The sequence below is a fragment of the Numenius arquata genome, chromosome 17 (genome assembly GCF_964106895.1).
Source record: "Numenius arquata chromosome 17, bNumArq3.hap1.1, whole genome shotgun sequence".
Taxonomy (NCBI): Eukaryota; Metazoa; Chordata; class Aves; order Charadriiformes; family Scolopacidae; genus Numenius; species Numenius arquata.
Genome location: NC_133592.1, coordinates 9174929 through 9201452, shown reverse-complemented (window position 1 = coordinate 9201452; position 26524 = coordinate 9174929). Strand labels below are relative to the sequence as shown.

At 54.5% G+C, this 26524-nt stretch overlaps 1 protein-coding gene across 3 annotated transcripts in view; it reads left to right on the top strand.

Moving 5' to 3' along the window:
- The window catches only part of SEPTIN9 (septin 9), a 101118-nt gene extending 76829 nt beyond the window's left edge, over positions 1-24289 (top strand). For 2 of the 3 annotated variants that reach the window (XM_074160157.1, XM_074160156.1), the window contains exons 3-11: positions 5584-5775; positions 9879-10007; positions 10418-10499; positions 11172-11309; positions 18071-18188; positions 19263-19358; positions 19561-19657; positions 21137-21188; positions 22076-24289. In XM_074160157.1, coding sequence (XP_074016258.1) covers positions 5584-5775; positions 9879-10007; positions 10418-10499; positions 11172-11309; positions 18071-18188; positions 19263-19358; positions 19561-19657; positions 21137-21188; positions 22076-22211 — 1040 coding nt within the window. In that variant the 3' untranslated portion in view covers positions 22212-24289. Of the gene's footprint in view, positions 1-5583; positions 5776-9878; positions 10008-10417; positions 10500-11171; positions 11310-18070; positions 18189-19262; positions 19365-19560; positions 19658-21136; positions 21189-22075 lie in introns of those variants that run through there. The other variant, XM_074160158.1, reaches the window with a different exon arrangement.
- The last annotated feature ends 2235 nt before the right edge of the window (positions 24290-26524 follow it).

Here is a 26524-nt window from a genome sequence, read left to right as displayed (position 1 = left end):
CTCTTGTAAATGAAAGAGCTTCAGAGGGGTGAGCTGTGGAGGATATTTCCGGAGTGGGGAGGGGGAAGCAGCAGAGCGAGGATGGAAGCATGCCTGGTGAGCAGGGACGGCTGGAGCTGTGCTTAGTGCGTGCCCGTGGCTTGTGCCTGTGGCTCGGTGCTATGGCCCTGCCTGGTCACCTACCGAAGGGCTCGCTGCAGAACAGGAGTCGCTGCTCCTTTCCTGGTCTCTGAAAATGGATTTATTGCTCTGCGTGAATAAAAGCCTTCGTGCCTGGAGCATCTTGTATGCTCAGGAGGTACCTGGCTGCCTCTCTGACAGCTCTTGGGTGGATTTGGTCTAATGAAGTGTAGTTAAGCATCCTCTGCTACTTCTAGGTCGTGTCTGTTGGCACCTGGGTAGAAATGCAAGCCAAGAAGGAAGCATAACCGGTTGGTAGGTGGGCCTGGGCTGGCAGCCAGCCTGAAACCGTAGCCTGGTGCCCAGGGATGCGAGGGACAGGCTCCAGCTCGGGGCTGGCTGTGCCAGCTGTGCTCAGATGACTGCAATCAAATAATAGAAACGTTCCTTAGTTACAGATTGGTGCTGCAGGCTCTGTGGTGATGGCAGCTCTGCACACCGGGCTGAGCCCTCTCCAGGGCGCTGGGACTGAGTTTTCAGACTAAGTTGTGCCTCGCATTCCCTGGCACCCACGCATCCCTGTGGGACCAGTGTGGATCCACTGTGGCACTGAGGAATCCTGTGGTGGCTCTGCCCGGGCAAACGAAGAAAGCAGCAGTGCCTGGGCCACGCTGGGTTTGCATCCAGCCCCGGCTTTGCCGCCTCCCTCTCCTGACTCTTCCTGTCCCTTCGGAAGGGAAAGCTGTGGCTTTGCCACCTTCGTCGCAGGCTGGATCCGTTTCCATAGCTCATGCTCACAGGCTCGGTGTGCCAAGGGGAGAGGCTGCAGTCCCGCTGGCCAGCTGCAGTTAGCCAGGAATGATGAATTCACTCTTTGGTTCTAAATATGTCTCTGTTACACCCTACAGGCACAGTTTTTTAAGATTGCTGCTCTCAAAAATTGAAAGGTTAGTTGGTCCGCGCTGCTTCCTCGAAAACATCTGTGGACGCTTAGCTGCCTGGGAAGAAGTTGTGTTTTCATGTCCTGATGTACCGCTGTTCGTGTCTGTGAATCTTCTCTGTGTTCATGTGAACCCATCTAACGAGCCTGGAAGCCCACGGTGCTTCCAGTCTCTGCTGCATGGAGGGAAGGGGAGTTATCGCCACCGTCCTGGTCGTCTCGGTGCTTGTAGCTCTGCAGAACCGGCTGCGGAATCACCGAAAGGTGGCAAATGCTCAGCACTCCCTTCATCCGGGGGATGTCTCTTTGATTTCCCCAGCAAGCGTTAGCATTTCTCCACTGATTGCGTGTGCATCCGTATAGCGTGCGAATGGTTTGAATCTGGCGGCTGGAAGGATGACCCGGTGGGTGGCAGTGGCAGAGGTGCAGCCTCCTGGCCTCTCTCCAGCGGCTTCGTGCAGCCGCTGAGCACCAGATCCCATGACCGGCACCATTCCAGGGTCAGCTCTGCCCTCCTGGACCACCTGCATCCTGCTCCCTGTGCATCGCTGGAGCAGAGCACAGAGCTGCTGGGTCTGGCCGGGAGCTGGGTTACCTGAGACATTCCCAGTTCAGCCTCTACAGGGGTTATTTAACCTTTGTGTATCTGCAGTGGAAATACCAGTCTCCTACAGATCCCTTTCCCAGATCCTCGAGGAGGACTGCCAGCCCCGGGGTTCAGGGTTTTGGGGTACCAGCCTGTGTTTGCATCCCCTGTCCCGGGTTGTTGTAGCCGCACGGCATCAGCATGGCGTTTCTAAGCCCTCGGTTTGCCGGCAGCCCCTCGCCAGCAGCCTTTCGCAAAGCTCATCCCACGGCCGCCCACGCACGGCGTCCAGCTGGCTGGAGGAGCGGGGGGCTCCCCGGGGCTCCCCCCCCTCCACGGGGTGCCTTTCATCTGCTGCTTCGCAGATGTTGGGTTTGGCTCGTGTCTGACATGCAACAATTACAGTGCAACAGCCTAGAATTTTTGGCAAAATCACCTTTGGAGCAGCTGTCCTGAGTCAGCCTGGCGCCTGGGTGGGAGCCCTGGGGCTGTCCCCGTTCCTTGCAGCGCTGCCCTGATGGTCTTGACATCTCCCGGGCCAGTGTGGAGAGGGTTTCCCTGGTCTAAATATGGCACAAGCATGTGTAACAGCGTGTTTCGTGTTTATCTGAGAACATGCAAGCCAGAAGGAGCTGCAGGCTCCGAGATCTCTGACCCCATCAGCAAAGCCAGCAGCCCGTGTGCTTCCCCAGCTCCCTCCCCATGGGAGGAACCAGCAGCCGTGTTACGGTGGCACTGGTGAAGCGATGGTGCGTGAGGGCTGATCCTGCTCTTGCCAGGATCTCGGTGGCAATTGGGAATTTCTGATAGTATTGGGTGTTTATTAACCCATCCCTTTGGAGGGGGTGGCTTGGCAATGCTGGCACTGGGAGTGCTGCAGGTTTGGCACTGTCCCTGGGTGACAGAAGTACAGGATCTGCCCGTGGCATGTCCCAGGCAGTCACTGCTTCTGCTCCAGTCTATTTCTAGGATTTTTCTATTTTAGACAAGTGTCTGCTGGGAGTGCTCCCGGCCCCGTGTGGCTGTGCCACGGAGTGGTCCTGTGGCTCGGCCGCATCCTGCCTCTGCTGGCACAGACCCATTGGAGCCAAACGATGCTCAAGTCCTTGTTCAGAAAAAAATGGCTCAGTGCTGGGAAGCTAAAGGGAAAAGCGAAGGTCTGGGTTGCAGCATTTCCCTTGGGAGTCTGCTGGTGCCATTGGGGCATTTGTGTCTTTGCATCCCTGCTGCCCTGCAGACCCTCTGAGTTGCAATATCTTCATTTTTATTTTATTTTTTTTCCCAAACAGGAGCCAGGTGCTAGAAGAAAATGTCCTTTAAATCAGTTTTTCCCCCACAGAGGAACCAAAGCAGCGTGGGCCGCACTGCCGGCTGTGCCGCTCGAGCGCATCCCGGGCGGCAGCACGCCTGCGTGCTCGGCGGTGACAAACCACCGCCTGCCATCGCCCCGCGCTTCCTGTGGCTTTTGTCTTGCTGGGGGCTGGGGAGTCCCGAGCCCTCCTTCTCGCACTCAAGGCAACGTGATGAGGCAGCACGTCACGTCTCCTCCCTGTGCCGGGGACAGCTTTGCCGGCACGTCCCCCTGCCCAGGGAGGGGGTCAGCCCCTTCTGCACGCTGCAGGTAGCTCGTTAGTGGAGCTTGATAGATGAGCTGCAGCACGGGGGTGCTGGAGATGCTCCTGGCCTTTATCGCAAGCGGAGGGTGGATTTATTATCCATTGGTTTAATTTCTTAATTTCTCTGTGCACGCTGCTGGACCTTATCTGCACCAGTTTCCCAGGCTGGTGTCCCATGGGGCCAGCGCTCTTCGGGCTTTCCCGAGTGGGCAGGCGGTGCCTGCAGGAGTCAAAGCCATCGCCTGACCCAGCGCTGCTGCCGGTGACACAATATTTTCCATGTGATTTAGTCCTTTTTTTTTTTTTTTTTTTTTCAGTGGTATGTAGGGATTTTTTCCACTTTTGGCCTTGTCATTTTGGAACGGGGCTAATTTGGGATTTGCGGCGAGACCTTTGGCCCTCTGGGCCGGGTGGCTTTGCGAGGGGCACGGTGGCAGCGCGTTGCCGGCTGTGCGAGAGCCTGGGTCCCTGTGTGCCCGGGGAGGAGCGCGTTGCTGCTCTGCGTGTTTGCTCGCGAGCAGCTCTGTGACTAATGCTGGTCTGCACAGCCTGGTTGAAAAAAAAAGTCGTCAGAGTGACCCAACAATCTTCTGGGTTTGCTTTTTATTATCTTTATATATTTTTCTCCTGCTTGGACTATATTTGAGTGCATGGAAGTGCGTTTGAGTGCATTGAGTGTATCTGAGTATATTTGAGTGCATTGAGTGCATGGAAGCGCGCTGTGCTCACGGGAACCGAGCGATTCCACCTCGCAGACCCCAGCAGGCTCCGGTCTGATACTCCTCCTGCGGCTCCTGCCCTGTCACCAGAGGAGAAGGGATGATGGGCTGGTGTTTGGAGGAGCCCCTTTGGACCAGCCACGCTCCTACAGACAAATCCCTTTGGAGGGAGAGAAAAGCAGGCAGCACCTCGTCAAAGGCCAGAAATAACCGTGGGGTGAGGAGATGAGCTGAGAGCCATATTCCTGTTTGATGGGATGAGGATGAGGACTTAGCAATAAGTCCTTTGTAAATATTAATAATATTTTTGAATTACTAATAATCAAATAAATAATAAATTAGCTTTGCAAAAGGCTTAATAAAAATAAAATGCTTGCCAAGGCTGGTGGCCGCAGGGACCCCGGCATTGATCAACAGCAGCCCGGGGTGGGGAGGGCTCTCCGAAGTGTGTTTTCCTAAAACCTGTCTCTCCGTGCCTGCGATAGAGGAGCTTCACCTGCACGGCTGATACCTCCAGGAGCCGGCAAGGACCAGGCTGAGCTTGTGCGTGCTCTGCCTTGGGGGTATTTGCTATATCTGCTGAGATGATGTGGAGCAGCTGGGGCCGGGTGGGAGCAGATTGCATCGCCTGCCAGCGCGTGAGGGGCAGTTTGTCCTTCCCAATGGCAGATGCTCCCGCCTCGTGCCAGGGGCAGCGGATGGTTTCCCAATTTTTGTTATAAAGGTCTTAGATCAGGCAGTAGGTGTACATTTGCTTCTCCTGGAGCCCTTTGCTAACCTGGAGCCGTCTTGCAGGAGAGATGAGTGCCCAGTCTCTGCGGGAAGCCAAAGGGTCTGGGTTGGGCAGAATTAGAGCAGGATCGTGAAAGCTTCGTGGGTGTTGTCTGGTGTGACCCGTTTTGATGCAGATGCGTTGGGGTTTTGGTATTTCGGTGAGAAGTGAGCTGGGGCCAGCAGCCTCTGCGCTGCGTCAGCTGGAGCTTGAGGAGGGCACGTGTCAGTAGATGCTGAGGACTTTTCTGTGTCTGCAGAGCCATCCAGTTCCCCGAAACGTGGCCAGGAGGCATTCCCACCAGCAATCTGCATAGCGCTGTAATTACAGTGGTAGGGAGGAGCGGGCGGGCTGGGTAGGTCTGCAAGCCTTTAACGGCAGCGCCTGGGCACAGGGCCGTGTTGCTAAAAGCCTTCATCACTCACAAAATAAACTCCTGGACTTGTGCCGAGGACTTTCTCGGCACTGGATCCTGCTCCGTGGCAGTGGATCGGCTGCTCATGGGACCTGGTATGCCTGCTCCCCCCATAGCAGCGTCCCTTTGCTGTGCTCAGCTGCGCTGGGCTCGGTGATGCTGGCGGGGATCAAGGTGAATCCAGTAAGAAGGGGAATCCCCAATTTGATGTAATTACAGGCAAAGGAAGATCCCACGTCTCCTCTATCTCAGCCTCCCACTGCCCTGAATCCCCGCTTGCCGGTGTTAATAGTGGAGATGCAGCATGTGATTTATTCCCACTTCGGATGCAACAGGCAGCTCCTTTCATTCCCTGCCAGAAGCAGCATCCAGGCGCTGCCTGCCGCCCCTGACCACCCTCTCTTTGCCTCCGCAGGTCCAGAGGCAGTTCCCAGCCACGCACCCAGCATGACGGACGCTCCACGGGATGCCGGCCCCAAGCAGCCGGCGCCGATGCGGCCGGAGAAACCGGCTGCAGACTTCGGCTATGTGGGAATAGACGCCATCCTGGAGCAGATGAGACGGAAAGCCATGAAGCAGGGGTTCGAGTTCAACATCATGGTCGTGGGTGAGTTCTCTTCCTCGCGCCAGCTGCCCGCAACGTGCTCGGCGAGTTGTTTTTGTTCTTCTGCGACGATGTTTGTCCCCTCTGGAGCCTCCTCAGGAGCAACAGCTTGGACTCAGCACGAGGGTCTATGCCTTAGGGGTCAGCAAACCCTGCTCCCGAGGAGCTGGCTTGAATTCAGCTGTCGTTAAAGCTGGTGATGTGACGTGGCCCATGGTCTCGTGCATCTTCCCACGTCTCAGGGTGCGTTACCCATAGGCACATCCTGGAGGGAACCCCCCAAGGAGTGTTGGGGCTCATGGAATCCTTGCAGGGAGCTCCCTTGACTCCTCTCCTGGGAGACCTGTGCTGGTTTGAGCAGTCAGGGAGCGTGTTAGGGCTCAGGGGCATGCACCACTGCTGGTAAACCAGAGCCCTGATCTTTGCTGGTATTTAGCCAAATTTGGCTAAAATTCCTGCTTAGGAGTTTTGTATTTGAGAGATTGTGCTGAGCAGCTCGGACAGCAGATGCCACCACGGTACAAGTACCAGGGAAGAAGTGCTGCTTGTGATTTACTGGTGGGAATAAAGACCAGCCAGAGGGTTTGCATAGCTCAGCTCAAATGGCTTCTGCTACTGGTGGCTCTTCTGGGGACCTGCAATGCAGCACAGAGGGGACATGAAAGTGTCCCAAAAGGTGTCCACGTGCAGGGAGGGAGGGCTGGAAGGTTGTGTGCCTAAATCCTGCTGCCTGCAAGCTCCTGTTCGTTAGCTTTCTGAGGCTGCGGGGTGGATGGGACGAGGGAGCTTTATTTCAGCTGGAGGCCACTGGCTGCATTGCTGCTTCGCTGGCTGCAGCCTCTGCTGTGGGGTCTGTGCTCCTGCAAGGGGAAAAGGGAAAAGAAATGAGCCTTTTCTGCATTTTTCCAGCTATCGGTGTCTTGCCTGGTCCCGTGGAGCCCCTCGTGTGAGCTGTGCTCCCTGGGGCCGAGCTGTGCAGGCAGCAGCTCTCCCTGCCTGGATCTCCCAGGGGAGGCAGCGTGGTGGTGGGAGGTGGTGGTGGTGTCTTGCCATCCTGCTTCCTCCTGCGAGGAGCTGCATAGGGCTATGGGTTTGTGTGAGGATGCACATGGGGCAGGAGCCCCCACAGTTCTGGGAGAGCCTGATCCAGAGTTTGCTAATTGTGTAAAAGGTATTAGTGGTCTGTAGCTTCCCAGCAAGCTCTGCTGATGCTCTGTCTTTCCTATTTTGATATTTTCATACACAAATTGATGTATGGGCAGGGCTCCCTGGGCTGGGAGATCCCTGCAAACGCGGTCACTGCAGAACCAGCTCTTGCAAGGATTTTTAACAAACCCAGCTCTTTGCTGCCAGCCGAGCAGCACTCCCGGGGCAGAGGGGTCGCAGCACCGATCCTGAGAGTCTGCAAGTGAGATTGCGTGAGTTGAGCCCCTGTTTCCCTGCCAGAAGAGGCATCCGTCCCTCTGTGAGCAGGCTGTGCCGCGGCAGCACCTCGGCTTTCTGCTTTGCAGATGCAGAGGGATGTTGAGGAAAGGGCCTGGCTTTGCCTTGGCAGCGCTGTGTGTGGTATGAAAGCCCGTGCTTGCAGCGCGGCTGGAAAACATTGTTCTTCCCTTGGCAGGCTCTGGGCTGACTGTTTACAGGCTGGGGAATTCGTGGCAGCATAAACAAGTCGAGCTCTGGCCCTCCCAGAAGACGCGGGGAGGGATGCGGGAGGAGCAGCACCTCGTGGGGTGCCCCTTGGGGAGGGGATGCTCTGCTGAGGCTGGGAGGCAACGGCCAGCCCTCATCCTGCTGCAGTTCTCCAGGGGATGGTCAGTCTCCTAGGGATTAATTTGGCTCCTTTATTCCCATCCATTTATTCATCCTTGCATTGAAATCATTGCAATTCCTGTTTTACAGGTGGGAGATGCCAGGAGGGAGGTGTCTTCTGCAGGGGAGGTGGGGATTGAGCACCACTGCCAGCATGGGGTCACTGTGCCCACTCTGTGTCCTTGTGATGGGGCTTTTCGAAAATCCTCTGCCCTGTGTATCAGATCCCAGTTAAAAAGGGTTTTGCCAGCCTAATTGAAGTTCTGAGAGGAGGCTTTGGGATGAGATCAGTGTAGCCCCGTGTTGTCTAAGGCTGTGGAGATGAGAAAAAAAAGGTCTAAGCTTGAAAAAAAAACAAACAAAACCAAAGCACATCTTTTGTGTTCAGTTTTTGGTGCAGAGCAGCTGGGAGGAGAGGAGAGCTGGCCGGGCGCAGTGAGGCTCTGCCGCTCTTTCCCCTCCTGATTTCAGCGCAGGGAAAGGCGCTGGGCTGCAGGTCACGGGAGCTGGGAGCAAGTCTGTCCTGCACTTGGCCATCATGTCCCCAGGGTGCAGCCCCATCTGTTGCTCAGCGAGGTCAGCCTGTGGCTGCAGTTTGGAGAGGCACATCCCATCCATGGCTGCTGGCGGTTCTTGCCTCTGGTCCCTTTTCAGGCAGTCCAGCTCCGGCAGGTTGGATGGGCAGGGATGCAGAGAGTGGCTGCCAGGAGTTCTATCAGCATGTTGCACCGCTTTCCCCCTCTCCCCACGTGCTCTGTTTAATGAAGAGTGGTGCAACGAGAGCGGCTCCAAACCACTTTGTGCCCTGTGTGTTTTCAAAGCAGCAGAGGACCAGGAGCACCAGACCCCAGCCTGGTCCATGTGTTTCTTCCACATCTTGGCACTGATATGGCTGGTGAACAGGGTTTTCCTGTGCTGGATTACAGTGTGCCATCGGTAGCGTTGCAAGCTCAGCTCCAAATAGCTGTTCGGTCAGGGAGCAGGCTGGCCAGGAGGTAATGCCCAGTGCCAATGTGCTGGGTGACCCTCCCATTGGCTTAGCATTGGGTGCCTTTGGCAGCTGGATGGGTCAGGGTGCTGGAGGATGATGGTGGTGAAGCACTGGAACAGGTTGGCCAGGGAAGTTGTGGCTGCCCCATCCCTGGAAGTGTTTAAGGCCAGGCTGGATGGGGCTTTGAGCAACCTGCTGTAGTGGAGGTGTCCCTGCCCAGGGCAGGGGGGTTGGAACTCGATGATCTTTAAGGTCCCTTCCAACTCTAACCATTCTATGATTCTATGATGTAGTTGAAATCCTTGCTTTCTTCATGCTTAAGAGATACTTGGCAGTGCCAGGGACATGCCAGCAACAGTGCCACAACATGGCTGCAACATGGCTCGGCAGAACGGGGCCGAAGGGGCCCTCCTGGTGTGTGTGGGAGCTCTGCAGTGATTGCAGGGGGCACAGGACATTCTGCTCTAAAGCCAAGTGTCTACTCCCTGGGTTTTGAGGAGTTTCTCTGTTTTCTTTGCTCTGGAAAAATTATTCTCTGAGCTCATGGGACAACTGGTCTGGAGAGCTGAGAGCTGCTGGTGTCCTTTTCTGCATGGATTGACCTCAGCTCCAGTATATAAAGCATAAAAAAGCATCTCTGTAAAAGATTTTTTTTGCTCAAGTTGTGGAATCTGATGTGCTTCCTGGGAGTTTGTGGGACTGGCCTGGACCTGGCTAAAGGGGTCCTTGCAGCCAGCTGGTCCGATTGCAAAAGCAAGTCCGGCCGGGAAGCGGCAGTGGATGCTGCAGGGCTGAGGTTTGGAAAGCTGTTGCTCCGTTAATTCTGTCCAGATAAGGGCTTGCCAAGCGGCTCCTAAGTCTTCCCTGCGGAGCTGGACAGGGGAGGCTGCAGGAGGGTAAAGGTACAGATGTGTCGGGATGCTCCTTCCTGCAGTTCCCTGGATGCGTCCCCTTCTTTAGGGCTGCTGAGTATCACCGCAGCCCTTAGAACATGCCCAAAGGTGTCTGCCTGTCCTCAGGGTTGCTGTGATTTCAATGGGTGCAAGGAGCCAGCTCTTGCCCTGCTCACTCCCAGCAAGCCGGCTGCTTTGAAACCAGGGAAGGTCCTTGCTGCCCGCAGCATCGTCCTGCCCAGGATGGACTTGAGCTCCTCAAGCCAGGGAGGCTGCAGGGGAGCAGCTCTGACCTCCCTCACGCAGATCCGGTGCAGGTTGAGTCCATCAGCATCCCCATTCCCTGGCCCCTGAAAAAATAGCCCGGGAACGAGTGAGTGCTGACTGTGGTTTATCCTGCTCTTTTCCAGGTCAGAGCGGCTTGGGGAAATCCACGTTAATCAACACCCTCTTCAAATCCAAAATCAGCAGGAAATCTGTACAGCCGACTTCTGAAGAGCGGATCCCCAAGACCATTGAAATCAAATCCATCACTCATGGTGAGACTCTGCAGATCCCACCTGGTGCTTTGGCTTTTGGTTCTGCTCTGCCTTGTGTCTCTAGGGGCTCATGGGGGTTGTGGACCTCTACTAAACCTCCACTCCCTTATGTCTGAAAGGGTTTTGACCATCCAGAGATGCTTGCAGGGCTGAAAAAGCATCTGTTTTCTCTTTATCCACCAGCATTGACTTAACTGTGATGGAAGAGAACATCTGAGATGGGCATGGCGGGGGGGCATTTCAGGGCAGGTGCGGTACTTCCTCTCTTTGGAGGGCTGATTTGTGCCTGCGAGGAGCTGTGACGGTGGGTTTCTCCCCTGGGGACAGTCTCCGGCAGCTTTTGGGAGCGCAGGCATGGCCAGAGCCCCATCGATGCTTGCCTCATGCACCATCTTTCTTCTCCATTTCAGAGATTGAAGAGAAGGGGGTTCGCATGAAGCTGACAGTCATAGACACCCCAGGCTTTGGAGATCACATCAACAATGAGAACTGGTGAGCTGGGGACTGGTGCGGAGGAAAGGTGGCCAAACCCTGGGGCATCCTGATCTGGGGCTGGTGCCGAGGGCCATAGCCTGGTCCTGTGCCACCCATGCTCCGTGGGGAGCCGGGGAGAGGGTTGTTGTGGGTGGCAGCGCGGTGCCATGCTCCCCAGGGCGTGAGACACGGGCCCTGCGAGAGCCCACAAATGTCTTGCTGTTCTGGGCATGAGATGAGCTTTGTTTGCAGCTGGGAGCAGCTGTGTGCCAGCGTGGCCGGTCCCCGGACCTCGCTCATGTGGCTCTGAAGGGTGAGCCCTACCGGGAGTCCCTGGGACAGTGACTGGCTGTGCGAGATGGCCCCTCCCGGGCTGGGACAGGGCTGGCCTGGCTGGCCGGTGGCAGTTGCCTTCTCCTCACCATGAGCTGGGCTGGGCTTTGTGGGTTTTGATGCAGCTTTTGCTCCCGTGCCACGGCGGGGTGTGAAGAGCTGTGGGACTGTCCTGCCCAGCAGTGGGTGCCTGAGTGTGGTTTGGGTCGGTTGGTTTGTTTTTTGGGATTCTATAAGACACTGAGCATCCGCGGCTCGGCAGGCTCTGCTTCGCTCAGTCAGGCTGGGTGGGAGGTTCAGGGTAGTCTAGATCCCTCTAGACGCAACCCAATGTCCCGGGTTCCTCCCTCTCTGCAGCTGGCAGCCCATTATGAAGTTCATCAATGACCAGTACGAGAAGTACCTGCAGGAGGAAATCAACATTAACCGGAAGAAGCGGATCCCCGACACGCGGGTGCACTGCTGTATATACTTCATCCCAGCCACCGGCCACTCGTACGTACCCTGCTGCCCTCCCTCAGACCCTCGGGCTTTCCTCTCCTGCGTTCGGTCTGGGGCAGCTCAGCTGTCAGGGTTGTCCTTGGGATTCCCCTGTGTTTCCTGGGGGCTTGAGGAGCTGAGCGTGAAGCTGTCCTTCCTAGGGCTGCTGGATCTGGAGACCTCACAATAACGCAGCAGAGCTGCTGTACCCCCAAGAAATGCGGTCTTTCCACTTCCAAGGGGCCATCAAAGCCTCCCTGAGCTCCGGTTAGCTGCTTGCTTTGCTTTGGTCACCTTGCTTGCTTGACCAAGGATGGACACCAGTCACTGAGCTCTCGGATTAGACAGAAAGGCTGCCTTTGCAAACAGAACATTAATTTTCTGTGCTGCGCCCCTGCCTTTGTAAGGGAAGAAGCTGGTTTTCCTCGTGCTACCGAGGGAGTGAACACCCTCACCCTTTAAGGGTGTTTTGTAGGTTGTTTGACTAGTCTGCAAGTGGGCTGCAGTTTATTCAGCGCAGAGCTCTCCTGGCTCTGGCACTTCTCAAGCGACAGCATCAAAGGCCCAGATCTTGCTCTATTTTTTTTTCTTTTACTTTTTTTTTTTTTCTTAGGCACGTAGCCTGCAGTGAAAATCTGGGGCGCTTAAAGCGTCTTGAAAAATGTGACTTAAACTATCACAACATAAAACGAGACCTAAGTTTCCTTTTGATTTGTGTCAATTCCTTCCACTTCTGGCTCTGTCTGCTTGGGGATTTTTTTTTTTTTGGGTCTGTTTTCAAAAGTAAACTTGAGCTGCCAGCGACTGTATTAATGTCAGCCTTTTCCTCTTCCCCATGTAGAGATTTATTCCAATAGAAAAGACTTTGTTTTGCTTCTGTCAGTGGGTAGACCAAAAATGCATCCTTCACTGGAATAAAATGACTGGGCCAGTTATGCTCTTCTTGTGTAACCGGCTGTCGACTGGGAGCAGAGGGGCCGACGAAGCATTTATGGTTTAATACGATAAAGCAGAAAATGGTTCAAAGGGAGATGACATTTTTAGGCCAGTCTAGCGTGTTGGTCCCGCTTATCTCCACCCCGATCTCCAGACCCTGCCGTGGCAGGTTGGGTGTTGCAGCCTTAGCTTTGGGTGTTTAACCCTTAAAAGCGCGCCCAGTCCTTGGATCCTGCAGATATTTGACCTGTGTGGAGGCTGCAGGTTTTGGGTGGTGATGGCTGCCCTCCCCGGGCTGTGCAGGCGATGGTGTGGAGCCTCCTCCCCACGTCCCCCACCGGAGCCTCTCCAGCCGAGCGCTCTGGTTTCTCTCACCCGCCGGCTAACAGCAATTGCGGGGAATTCAGCTGCTTTTTTTCTTTCTCTCCAATGAACATGTGTTTCCAATATCCGAGGCAGCCCGGCGGTTGGAGGCTGTTGTTGCTGAGCCCCACACTGATCCTCCTTCCCCGTAGCCTGATAGCCCGGCTGGGGCCAGCACTCACTCCCTGGCCATGGTTTGGGGGGGGCTGCACTTTCCTGCCCCGGTGTCAAAGCCACGCGTCCCCTCCTGCCACAGGATGGAGATAAGCTGAGGAATGAGTGAAGTGGGACAAACCCCGCCTGGGAGGGAGAAATCGGTGGGAAATTTTGCTTCTCCAAGAGCTTGATCAGGCATTAGGTTTCCTTTCTGCTCCCTTGTGAAGCCCAAATTACATTTCTCATCATCACGGATGGGCTTTCCCCAGCCAGCGTTGCCTGTCCGTGGACAAGCATGGACGACGTGGCCACCTCTCCTGAGGGGTGGAGCTGCTGTGGCAGCGCTGGTAGCAGAGGGTCGTGCTCATTTTGGAGGACAACAGTTTGGGAGGGTGTGACATGGGGTTGTCATACAATGTTAAGTGCAGGTGTATACCCCTGCTGGGGCAAGTGGTCTGTGGTCCCACGTGGAAGGGTATGGGAAGGGCATCAGGGTCATTGCTTTGGTGCTTCTGGCTTCACCAGGAGCCGATGGGGAGCACGACTGGCAAGGTCAGTGGCTTGTAATGTTGCAGGAACCTGCCTTAGGGACAACCGCTGCGGAGGACCCCGCTGTGCCCATGTGGCATTATCTGTGTGCTCCTCGTGCCGCTTGCCATCCTGGGATGCTTGGTGCCATCTGTTCTGGGATAGGATTTGCTTGGGGCTTTTTTGCATTGCCCTCACCATGTGACACAACCAAAGCAGTGGCGACTCGTGTCTGTCTGTCCCACCCCACTCGCGTGGTCAGGCATGGCACAGCACTCGGCATCCCGCCCCTGGCATGGGCAGGAGCTTCCCAGGGCTAAGCCTACTGGGTCACTGGGTGAGAGCTTGCTATTTTCTTAATTAAAAAGGGACGAAGATGGAAAAAAGCTAAGTTAACCAAGTGCACAGATTCAGAGGCTGGAGTGGAAGGTTGCTCAGCTCCATTTCATTCTGGGCAGCTCGAGTGTTAATCAACGGATTAAATCACATTTCTGCTGCTGTCTCCCTTTGCAGGGAGTTCAGGGCAGGCTTTGCAACCTATCTAGTTTGCACACACCCTGTCTTTCTTGTAACACTCCCGTAAACCCGTGTTTGCGAAGGCTAAGTAATGTGCTGGCAGGGGCTTTTGGCTGCAGCCGCGCAAGCCCTGCTCTTTGCCACCCAATAAATATCTCAGCTCTGACCCCTGTGAAGCACCGCTCGGCTCCAAACCAGCACTCTGAAACGCTGCCTGGCCTCGGCAGCCCCTTTCCTGTGTGTACCAGAGCTGCTGGCAGACGGAGTGCCACCCACTACCGCTTTCCCCACGATCTGCCTCTCACGGGTGCCCGTGGGGGTCCCTGGAGCTGGTGGGTCCTGGTGATGGGGCTGGGCGGCTGCTGGGCGCTCGCTGGTATTTGCTTAACGCACGGCTCAAATTCTTGCCGCGAGTTTGATCTGGGGCACAACCAAAAGGAAATAACTTTGCAGCTCGCCGTGAATTTTGATTCCTATAACGGCATTTCAAGGGAACCAGCAGGAATGAGCCTCTGCTTAGGGCCTGTGGCTGCGGGCAATGCAGAAATAACGTGTGCCCAGCCTCGATAACATGTGCCAGCCACAAAAACATGTGCCCAGACGTGATAATATGTCCCCAGCTGCTCTGTTTTCCCCAGCCCCATAGCAAGAGGGGATGGGGAAGCAACCAGCACTGGCTGGGGTGGGCTGGAGCCTTTCCTGCAGCCCCTGCTCCAGTCCATTCACTCCCCTTAGAGCTCTTCCACCCGCTCCCAGCAAAACCCAAAGTGTGTATGTGTCTAGATGCAAGTTTATAATATCAGGGACAATTTGGGGAGGGGGGAGGAAAACCAGATGCTTTTTCTTCTTGAGCTCTACCTTCTCTTTTGTGATGTGCTTAGAGCAGATTGCGCACACAGGAAATGAAATAACTCGCTTTCTCTTGCTGTTTTGTATATTTGTGTATATACGGGTTTCACTGCTAATCCTTGCCAGGTGCTGGCATCGATGGTTTGTGCAGGTGAACCAAGTTCAGATACCCAGCGGTGGCCAGCACTGCTGTGCCTTGTCACGAGGTGGTGGTGGCTAAACACTAAAACTGGTCCCTGCAGGCACCAGCAGAAGTCCCTACTGATCTGGGCTTGCTCCATCGTGACCTTGGCCGTGTCTGCATGGGTCTGTACAGGGTTATTAGTGCAAATCAAGCTCTTTGCACTCGTGATCACCTTAAGCCATTTATTCTCCTTTGGTGTCTTCACATGAACGTGACGTCTAGCGACAGGTCTTGTTCTTAGTGAAAAGAATCACTTTCTTTTAAAAGGGATTTTTAAATCTTAGGGATTTTGGGGGCTACGCAGCAGGAAGTGGTAAAATACCTAGAAACTTGCAAAATACTCTAGAAAAAAAATACAGTTTGCTTTTCTGGGGAGTCCCTTGGTTCCCTTCCTGTTCTCCAGGATGGTGCAAGGAGGTGACCTCCGTGGACAAGGCACTTGCAGAAGCCGGTCGGAGCAGAAAGTTATATCAAAGGTGCTTTGGGTGCAGACTGGTGTGGGTCACGCTCACTGTGCCTGTGTGGATGCTGGTGGACACAGGCAGGCTTGTGGGCTGGCTCTGGCTCTGCCTCCTGATTTTGAGCTCACCGCCAGCATCCTCCGGGTATCAATGAGGGCTCGGTAACGGGGCTTTTACCTGTCAGCCGTGCTGAAACTCAAATGTCTGGCTGATTGTGAATTCATCTGCATCAGCTACATATGCATCCCGGTCTTCACTCTAAAAGAAGAGCTGATGAAAGAGGCAGGAACACAGTCTCAGTAGGGAAGAGGCTTTTAGAGGGGAAAAATTGTTTGAAAAATAGCAAAGAGAGAGGAGGGGAAAGAAGTCTACTGGGAAAGGAGCATAACTGCATTACTTCCTTGGAGGTCTGGGAAATACATTATGCAGAGCTCCAAACAATGTTTGCCAGCAGCAAGTCTGCTTAGATGTGTCCATGGGGGTTTCCTTGTGTTTTTTTTGTTTCTTTTCTTTTCTCTTTTTTTTTTTTTTTTTTTAATTGCCAAACTCTTTCTTTCCTGGGGCCCAGAGTGATCTGTGACTCCTGAGTTTGTGTTAGGAACTCGTTTGTTCGCACGCTAACGATGTGCTCTGGGCTATGTGTGTGAGGAGAAGGTCCACCTGGCATGGTCCAGCCTGATCCCTTGCAGAGGAGTGGCTTTGACCAGGGGAGGGCTCGTCTGGGTCACCAGTGCTGGCTGCTCCAGAGCAGCCTCAAGCTGCTGTTTTTGGATCAGCCAGAGCTGAGCGGGTTTCTCTGGGGGTGGACATCCCTCCCTTGGCACTGGAACTGGGTAGGGGTGGTCTTGTGGGATGAGGACGCTGCCTGGTGACTGCCAAGGAGCAGGGACAGCCTCTTCCCCTTTGCACTCCCGTGACTCTCGTTGTGTTTGCAGGAGCCGTGCTGGGTCTGCGGGGTCTCTGAGCCCTTTGTAGGGTCTGAGAAGACCATGGTGGGATTTGGCTTGAGTGTGTTGGGAGTAGGTGCTTTCTTGGCCATTTTCTCCCCGAGTGCTCTGCTCTGCTCCATGCTCCCACACGCTAAGTCACCATCCCATTTATTTTGGTTTCTTCCCTGTTGCCATGGGCCTCTGTTTTGTGGCACAGGGCTGGTCTGTCCTTGGGGAGGTCTCATTCTTGGCCCCATATTTGCCACTGGAGCCTATGGGTCCTCCGAAAGGTGACTTCACCTCTCTCTATCCCGGTTTCACCAAAGATGAGTTGAGTTGTATCCTGCTGGCACATGCCACCACCAGAGGTCATGAGGACGTAGGAGCAGCAGAGGTGTCCCTTTGCTTCTGGGGCTCGGTTGACCTTCCTGCCCCTTCCCTGTGTGCTTTCAGCGAGGGCTCATTTCTAACATGCTCCTTATTCCATGAGCACCCAAAAGGTGTTCCTGTACCCTGGTCTCCTGTGGGATCTCCAGGTTTCCTTTTTCAAGGCAACATCTGCTCAACTCTCCTGCATGGGCATGTGTCCCTGTCACCTCCAGATCCACCAGGGGGGACCTGCAGCAAGTGGGGATATCCTAAGGAGGGCTTTTCTCTAGCTGACTTGGGAAGCCCCAGCAGTAAAAACACCTTCAGGGAGGACTGTGGAGAGCGGAAGGGTCATGGCCAGGTGCCCTCATCGCTATCTGCAGCCCTGAGACACAGAGCAGTGTGGCAACGGAGGTCACCTCTGTGCTGTCAGCAGGAGCATTTAGCAGGGAGAGATTTCCCTGGGGGCTGATCGTTGGGGTTATGCAATCTCTGCAGCTTTCCTCTGCTGAGACTTCCGTCAGAGAGATTTTTTTGGCATTTTTGCCCTCTGGACCAAGCAGCATCTCCGCTGTGCCGTGTGAGCCCCTGGAGAATTAGCAGAGCCTTTTTTAATCCCAGCCAATGGATGCGAGATGCGATCCTGGCTCATGGTCAGTGCAGGAGGGAGTGTGAGCAGGAGTAGTCACCTGTGGCCGTTTCCACATTGTGCTCTCCCTGGGTGGTGCGTGACAGTGGGTGACAGCTTGGATAGGGTTGGAGGGGGTTTCACACCGTGATCTCTCCCCAGCTTGATTCGTACATTGTGGGCGGGCTGGCCCCGCAGCCACTGTCACCCGTGCTCTCATCCCGGCTTCACCAAGGACACGTGTAGCTTTGGGCAAGTTCCCACAGTCCTCTGTGGCCAAACATCCGTGCAGAGATAAAAGCCCTCTCCCACTTCATGGGGCTTTGTGAGGGTTCGCAGGCGATAGTGGGGTGCTTTGAAAGGGAAACGTTTTAAGTGTTTGTTTGCCAACCTCCTCTGGGACGGAGGCGTGCTGTTGTGCTTTTAAGAAGATGTCTTTATCTGTCCTATCTGAAAGGAAGCGATTCCCCCTCTGTGTCTAGTCTTTGAACACGCCCTCTCTGCCAGGGGATTGCAGCAGCCCCCCGCCTCGCTAGAGTGTGTGAATCCCTTGGTAGGATGAGGGGTAAGATAGGATGAGGGGTAATGGCTTCAAACTGGAAGAGGGTAGATTTAGATAAGATCTTAGGAAGAAATTTTTCACCCTGAGGGTGGTGAGACCCTGGCCCAGGTTGCCCAGAGAAGCTGTGGCTGCCCCATCCCTGGAGGGGTTCAAGGCCAGGCTGGATGGGGCTTTGAGCAACCTGGTCTGGTGGGAGGTGTCCCTGCCCAGGGCAGGGAGTGGGACTGGATGATCTTTAAATTCCCTTCCAGCCCAAACCATTCTATGATCCCCTTTTTTCTGTTGCATTTTTCAGGCTCCGACCACTAGACATCGAGTTCATGAAACGCCTCAGCAAAGTGGTCAACATCGTCCCCGTGATTGCAAAAGCCGACACATTAACGCTGGAGGAGAGGGACTACTTCAAACAAAGGGTAAGGGGCCGGCGGCTCTTATCTGGGCTCCCATCTCTTGTCCCCCATCCCCTCCTGCCCCTTTCCCCGCCCCGGCAGGGCTGGGGAGGCGAGCGCCTGGCCGGGAGCCCAGCGCATTCCTCCGGCTGCAGCTCTGAGCGATCCCACGTGGCCGGAGGGAAAGGCCTGCACTCCAGGCAGTTCCTTGTGTTTCTCTTGGATCTTTGTCAGTGCAGGATAAGTTTCGAGCTTTAAGTCTCGGGGCCTGTTTCTCCTTCCTCCTTTGTTATTGTTGTTATTTTCAGGCTGGTTTCTCTTATTTTGGGAGGTAGACGGTGCTGCACGTAGGAGGCTGGAAAACCCATCCTGTGCAGCATCGTGCGCTGATACAGGAACCAGGCAAAAAACCGTGTGGGTTTGCTGAGCTCAGCTGGGCAAGATTTATGGGGGAAGCAAGGCATGAAGTTCCCTTGGTCGGGAGCTGGCGGTGGGGAGCTGAGGAGGGGCTGTCTCAATCCACAGCAAGGCATGGGCTTTCCTCCGTGCACGCACGCCTGGTGCAGAACGGGTGAGCCACGCGGTCTCCCCATGGTCTTTCATTACCCAGGGATGGCATCAGCAGTCGAAAGCGCCCAGGTGACGTTTTAGGTCCCAGGCTGACTTTGTAGTCCCAGAGCTGGCCAGCTACCCACAGACACCCACATACAAACACTCGTAACCTCTGTAACTTCTTCACTTTGGGTTCTGTGCCTGGCAGCTCCATTCCCCATTGCTTGGTGCAGTTTGTATTGTCTCATTGTCTTTTTCAATCCCAAAGCAACACCCAGCTCATATAACTTCACCTCACTCTCAGCCTGAACCGTGTCTTGGCACCAGGTTCTTGCAGAGATTCCAGGGCAAACGCTCGATAGGTGTGTAGCAGTTAAATACAGGTCTCTCTCCCCAAGGTGGGCAGTGTTTAGGATGGAGAGGGAAGATGCTGCTGGGCATGGCTCACGAGAGCCTCTTGGGTCAGCTGGGAGCTGCTGCCGTGGTGGGAGTGCAGCTCCTCTGCCCGTGTCTTCCTTCACATGGTCTTCTGCTCTTCTCTCCTAGATAATGGCCGATCTTCTTGCCAATGGGATCGACGTGTATCCTCAGAAGGAGTTTGATGAAGACTCTGAAGATCGGCTAGTGAATGAGAAATTCAGGGTTAGTGTTTGATGGTGTGGGTTGGATGGTGCTTGGATGGGCCCTGCAGCTCCTGGTGCTGGTGATGGCCTGGACGGTCTCTGGCAAAGTGCCTCTATTTTCTTTCCAAAGATGCTGTGCCTCTGTCCAAGGGGTCTGCCAGCTTGGTTTCCTGACCAGTTTTCAGGAGGAAAACATAAGCTTTTTTTTTCTCTTTCCTCAGGAAATGATCCCATTTGCAGTGGTGGGCAGTGACCAGGAGTACCAGGTTAATGGAAGAAGAATCCTTGGAAGGAAGACCAAGTGGGGCACCATTGAAGGTACCTTGTCCTTGTTTCCCTACCTCCTGAGCCCATCTCCCTGCCCCAACAGGAGGTGATGAGGTCCAAAACGAGCAGAAGTCGAGGTGTATATAGTGCTTCCCTGCCCCTCCAAAGAAGATTACTTCCCTGGTGTTCGGGGACTGAAAACACCTTGGGCCATGCTCCTACACCACGTTCCTGGGCCTTTGTGTGGCTTGGGAAGTTGATGTGTGCCAGAGGGGACACTTCTGGGTGTCTTGTCATCCTCCCTGGCCTGGCTTCTGCTGGTTGCACAGTTAAAGGCCTGATGGCTGGATCTGAGGGCACAGGAGTGCAGTGCTGATGTCCCTGCCTCGAGCCCAGATTAGAGCCTTTCCCTGGCATCTGTAGGTCTTTGCACCCTCCACCAAACATTTGGCTGGTGTCCTTGTGGGATCTCTTACTTCTTCCATCTTCATCCTGTCAGCATCTCCCTTTTTTATCCCCCATTTTAAGTCATGGTTTAAAGGCTAGATAAAGGCTCCTGGCTCCAGCGCATCTACACACTTCCCTGTCCCTGACAGCCAACTGGCATGTCTCCAGTGCCACCCGGCTTTTCTTCCTCCCCTTCATCTCATAGGTTTCTCTCATTTATGAGTCTTTGTAATAGGAATCCTGTGTTGAGGGACGGCTTAACAAAGATGCCCGGAAAATCTGTGTATTTTAAAGCTCTGCTGCCCTCTTGTGCTCCGTCCGTGGAAGCTCTGAGTTTAATGGGACTCATTAAATTGCTCACCTTCTGCATGTGGTATCTGCCTTCAGCACGGTGAGAACCCAGGACCCAACCATGGCCTGTTTGGGTAGAAAAACAATTAAAAATGGAGTTGATCCTATGAATTCAAATGCCTAGTAAACTGTGAGCTGTCAGACTAATTGTGGTGGATCAACAGCCCTTGATTTTTCCCTCTTGCGGACACTCTTGCTTGCCCTGAGCCCTCTTCAGACAGCAGGAACCTTTGTCAGCAAGAGATTGCGTCCTTCTGCAGCACCAGCAGCCCGGGCAGCAGAGTCACTGGTGTGATTGGGATGTCGCAGGATGCTCGTGGTGAAGCTATAGACTAGAGCTGTGGAGCTGTGCCCAGCACTCACTGCAAAGCTCACCCTGTCCCTTCTGCTGCCTTGTTTGGTGCCCAATTAAGCTTGCGTTTGTCCAAAGCAAGGAGGGTTGAGTCGGATGATGCTGCCGGGAGCTTCCTCGTTTGGTGGGAGATGATGGAAAGGGACTAGGAATGCTCAGTCAGACCTCACCAGCCAGTTGGTCTTGCTGAGCTGGGGCAGATACATGGGTAAATCACAGCAAAGAGGACTCTTGAGCCCTGCACCCACAGCCCCTGGGGGTAAGTGCTCCTCTCAGCCCTCCACACGCTAGTGAAGCCCCATAAGGTTCTCCTTACCCCGAGCGGTTGCCATACTCCTGCCGTGGGTGCACGCTGATGGGTTTCTTTCTTTTCCTGCCAGTGGAGAACACGACACACTGTGAGTTCGCCTACCTGCGGGACCTCCTCATCAGGTCGGTAGGACTGTGCCCTGTCCCTGTAGCCTTTGGTCACCAGGTGGCATCCAAAGAAAGGGGAGAGCCCAGGCCAGCATGAAGCAGCTGCTGCTTTGCTCCTCATCCATCCATCTGTCCCTCCGTCCCTCCCAGCCTGCTGCAATGCTGCAGCCCCTCTGCAAGGGGTGGCCCCACGCAATGGGACATGGCTTCAGAGGGCTTTTCCCAGCTGCAGTGCTGAGTTAAGGGAGGAGAGGAGCAGTGGATGGGTCAGGACAGACCCCGAGCTTGCCAGCAGTGCGTGGTGTGGCTCCAGCTCGCCTGCACGCAAGCTGGGAAGCCTTTTGGCCTTAGTGATCCTTCAACAGCCCTGGGTCTTACCTCCAGTCCCCAAACACCACTCTCCTGCATCCCAGGATCGTGCTGTTGGGGATTCTGGGCGATCACTAGTCCCTCTTGAAAGAGCTGTCCCTGCTGCAGGGGAAATGGGAGGCTGAGCCCCCTTGGCTTGCTGGAGGGGACATTGGGCTCCTCCTAAATTTGGCTGCAAGATAAACTCTGCATCTGAGCTGTTGCTGGCAGGTCACTGCGTGGACCTTAAAACCTGACCCCAGCGACTTGCAGGACCAGGGCCTTCCCAAATGGGTGTTATGCAGCAAAGGCTCCCGTGTGGTACCAGTGAAGGCTTCTGGATGCTTCTGGTCTTGGCTACCCATAATTACCTTTACTTCCCTCTTGTGCCCTAAATATATTGTTAACCAGTAAAGCAGGAGGAGAAATTTAGTCTGGAGGGGTGTTTGAAAGCAAAGGTTGGGGGTGCAAGGGCTGGGGTGGCGGAGGCTGGGCTGGGCTGGCCGAACCTGCGCCCAGCGAGGTGCGATCGCCCCCGTCTCCCTTTCCCGCAGGACGCACATGCAGAACATAAAGGATATTACCAGCAACATCCACTTCGAAGCCTACAGGGTCAAGAGGCTGAACGAGGGCCAGAGCTCGCTCTCCAACGGCGTGACCGACAAAGAGCTGGTGGCTAACGAAATGTAACCGTCTCGCTCCGTAGCCAGGACCTTGCTCGCTCACGCTCGCTATTTCTCCCCTCTTCCCCCTTTATTTTTATATAAATCCTCTGCCACTGTCCCTCTTCCCACCCCCCAGCCCCCTGCCAATGTTAACTGACCAAATAACCAGATGCCGTCTCTGTCGTGCGGAGCGGGGCGACCGCTCATCCCCCGCTGTTTTGTGACCTGAGTTTTCTTCTCAGCCCTGGTCCAGCATCCTTGGGCCAGGGACCATTTTCCCCGCGGAGGTCGGGCTCTCGTTGGCCCCCAGCGCTGGCCCGATAGCCGAGCTCGGGGGAGCAGATCCATGGGGCCAGCGGGGTTGGGGTGCCCCCGGGAGCCCTGCCTGCCCCTCCGTGCAGAGGCTCTTCTCCGTCCGATGAAGGCAAGGGTTCCTCCAGGCGAATGTAGCCTTCAGAAGCAAGGTACGGTGGTGTGAAGAGAGCAAGATGGTGCCATCCTTGTCTCCTGCCGCCTCCTCTGAGCCCTCTGCAGCCCTCCAGCACCCGCCAGCCCCCAACCCAACCCCTCTACCTTGCCTACATGCAATAAACTGGGAGTGTTTAGGTGTCACCTCGCCTGTCACCGACCTCCGGCCAGGCAGAGCGACCTGCTTTGGGAGAAGTGCCTTTTCAGACTGTTACCATGCAATAGCGTGGGAGAGGGGAGGGGGGGCTTGCCTTGTCTGTCTTTGTGGCCTGCAAAGGCCTGTGACACGTTGTAGAGACTCCTTTTCCCTCTCCCTCGGACCATAGATGTGGCGGTGTCCTGGGAACACTTGTATATTTATTTTTCATACGGTTGGGTGGTTTTTTTTCCGCTGAAGGCTCGGAGTATGTTTGTCCGAAGGGGGCTGAGAGTGGAACGTCTCTGCAAAGCGGTGGTGGGAGGCGGAGGGTTGTCCTGTCTGACCCTTGTGATTCTTGGGCTTTTCCCTACGTCAGAGGAGGCTGTTGGGTATTTTTTTAATTATTTTGGTTTTTTTTATTTTTTGGATCCCCTGTGTGACGTGTGTAGGTGTAACATGCTCCTCTGTGTCGCTAGTCCTTGTGCGAGGGGACTGTGCATGCGCGGACCGAGCCCCGCAGCCGTGGGGAGGGCTGGGGTGGCATCTGTGGGTGCTGTGCCCCGTGGCCCCCTCTTCTCTGCCCTTCCATGCCTCCTTTTTCAACGAGTCTCCAGTAAATATGACCCTGCAAGGGGGGGGTCAGTTAAATAACGCCGTGACGCAGGAGCGGGTGGTCCTGGAGCAGAGCTCTGCAGTCCTGCCCCCCACCCCGGCTCCTCTTGTCTTAGTTGTCCGCTCTGTCAGTCTCCGTGTCCTCTCTAAGGGATAAAACTTTCTGCAAATCACCCTTTTTTTTGGGGGGGGCACATACTAAAATGGCAGCGTGTCCCATCCTCTAGCGCTGGAAGGCACCTGCAGAGCCCACCCCATGGTCTTCATGGGGGGCAAAGCCACCTTCTTCAGCACAGCTGACCAGGAGGAAGGAGGAGGTTGCTCTCATCATGGTGGAGACACCCAGATGACGTTGCTCAGCGGAGGGTTTGCAGGGGGTCCCCACACATGTCCCCCCCAGCAGCCAAAGGTGGGTGCATCACAAGGAGAATCCACTCTCCCCTCCTTAAATCATGTTTCCCTCCCCACAACAGCACGATGGAGCTGTTGGGGAAGAACAATTATCTACTTGCTGACTTGCTATATTTTAGCAAAAACAAAGCCCCAAAAAAAGTGTATTAACTGAGAAAATATATATATTTCAAGTGTTAAAAAAAGACTGAAAGGGGAGAAAAATCTCTTGTGTGAGGCACTTCTGCAAATGTCATCTTAAACTTTTTTTTTCCTCTATTCAAGCTGGGACAAGCAAGACACGCCGCTTTCTCCTTTGTAACCTGATTATTTTTTTTTTGGGAAGGAAAAAAAAGAAAATACAATAAAAAAACCTTCATTCAGATCTATTAAAACGGCCTTTTGGGGGTTATAAGCATTATGACAAATTTAGCCCATTTTTGTATAAATAATAGTGTTTAATATGTATTTCCCAAAATAAATGTTTCGAATGCAAATAGAAGGAGGCCTGTTTGGAAGTGTCTGTTCCCATCCACGGTGAGATCGTTACTGCATGGACCCTGCGGGTGATGGGAGAGTCCAGCTCCAGAGCTGCTGATTTCTGCTCACTCTGGGGTGAAGGTTTGATTTATTCCCAACCCCCTTGATTCTTCCTACCTCAGATCTGCCCCAGGTACCCCACCAAACGCTGGAGCTGCTGGTGCTGAGCACCCCAGGGACCAAGCCAGCATGGCCTCCTATGTCCCTGCAAATCCCCAGGGATGCAGGTGGGTCCCCTCCATCTGCTTTCGTGGTGAACTGTTTCCACTGCTGTTGCTGGTATTTTTATGAAGAAGTGGGTTGCACCCAGTTCAAGGCCAGTCAGCACCTTGCAGGTCACACAAATGTGGCTTTGGCTTTGCTGGCAGATGGTCTTCAAAACCTTTCGGGACTGCAGGGACACTCTTGGAAGTTGGCTTCACTTTTCAGGACACCTTCCTGAAAACTACGTTTCTCCCTGGTGTCACAGACAAGACACCATCCAGTCTGGTGTTTTAATCTGTATCTTACATGTCTAATGTATTTTTTTCCCCCCAAGCCAGGTGAACTCCAGAGCTGTCTGGGCATGGTCCTGGGCAGCTGGCTCTAGGTGGCCCTGCTTGAGGGTTGGACCAGATGGCCTCCAGAGGTCCTGTCCAACCTCAACCCCTCTGGGATTCTGTGGTTCTGGAACTGTATGAAAACAAAGCCAACAGGACAGAAGTTGGGTTGGGTTGGGTTCCTGTGGGTGTATAGAGTATGGGACAGGCTTATCTACATTTTTCTGCTGGCACAGAGGTTTCAGAGCAGTGAATCGGCTCATCTTGTACGGCATCCAGTGAGGTGTGCAGTAAAGTTTGTTGATGGGCCACCTTTGCCACAATGCAACCCCTGCAACACTCTCTCTTTTTTGTGCTATACTGCATTTTCTTTGTTGCTTTAGCTCAGACACTCCTCACCCCCACAGCTCTTCTCTTCCAAATGAGTCTATGGTGGAGAAGCAGCGAGATCAAGGTGTTCTCACTATTCTTAGTGGAGCAAGGCCCAGAGCAAAAGCTCTTAGAGGGGAAAAAAAATCAACATATAGTTGTAATAATTACAAACATGGACTGTGGGCTTTGCTTCTGGACAAATCTGCAGCAGCATTTCCCATTACGGTGGGGTTTTTTATGCTGGTATCTGGGTTTTTTGCAGCTTTCCTCAATGCCGCATCTGAGCGTGCCCATGGGGGGAGATGGTCAGAGGATGCTGCGGGGCTCTCCAGGCAGATGCTCTCCTGGTGACAGATTGAGAAACGGTTCATGGCTGGGGTGAGGGGACGGCAGGCCAAATTCCCGAGCTAAGCAATAAGGGCTGCTTTTGTTTAGCCCAGAGGAGGAGCTCCGTGGGTCGGAGGTCCGTTCATGGGAATGGCGCAGGGAATGGCTTCCAGATTTTATGAAGCTCCGGAGAGGTGGGGTTGGTGAAGGGAGAGCAGCAACGCCAGATGCTGGGATGGAGCAGGGGGTTGTGTGGTGCTACGGGAAAATCCTGGCTGGGGGAAGGGTTTGCTCTTGCAAAATGCCCCATCCTCTCCCCAGAGCCTCGGCTGAAGGGCAGGGGCGTCCTGGGAGGGGGTAGATGGGGAGGGTCTGGGCAGCAGCGGAGGCAGGCAAGGGGCTGCTTCCCCTGCCCGAGCTGTCTGGAAGGGAAATTTGCCTAATGATGCTGTAGCTGACAGAAAGGGCCTTGCGCTAATGGCTTATTGAGTGGCCTCACTTTAACAAATGAGGAAAATGAAGATGAGTGAGAGTTTAATTACTGATCGGAGCAGGGCTTTCCACAGCGATGACGACGGGCGCTTGCTCCCCTTTGCCTGGCTGCAGGAGGGAGAGGAGGACCCCCCAGCACAGCCGGGCTCTCGGGATGCCTGGTGGCAGGGGTGGCGTTGGAGGAGATGGCTGTTTGGCTAGGCTGGCCTGGAGGTGGGTCCCAGTTCCACCTGACCAGCCCAACCCAGAGACCATCACCATCCAAAGAGGATGACTATAAATAATAAGAATAAAAGGGAGTATAAATAATTAAAGCAGCTCATACTGAGTAGTTCCTGAAACGTCTGCCTGATTTAAAAACTAATTACTTGGAGGGTAATCACCACCAGAAGCGCACGCATTTACCCACAATGCTGCTCTTCCCTCTTCTTCCTTTCGCTCGCCCTCTCCTGATTGCTC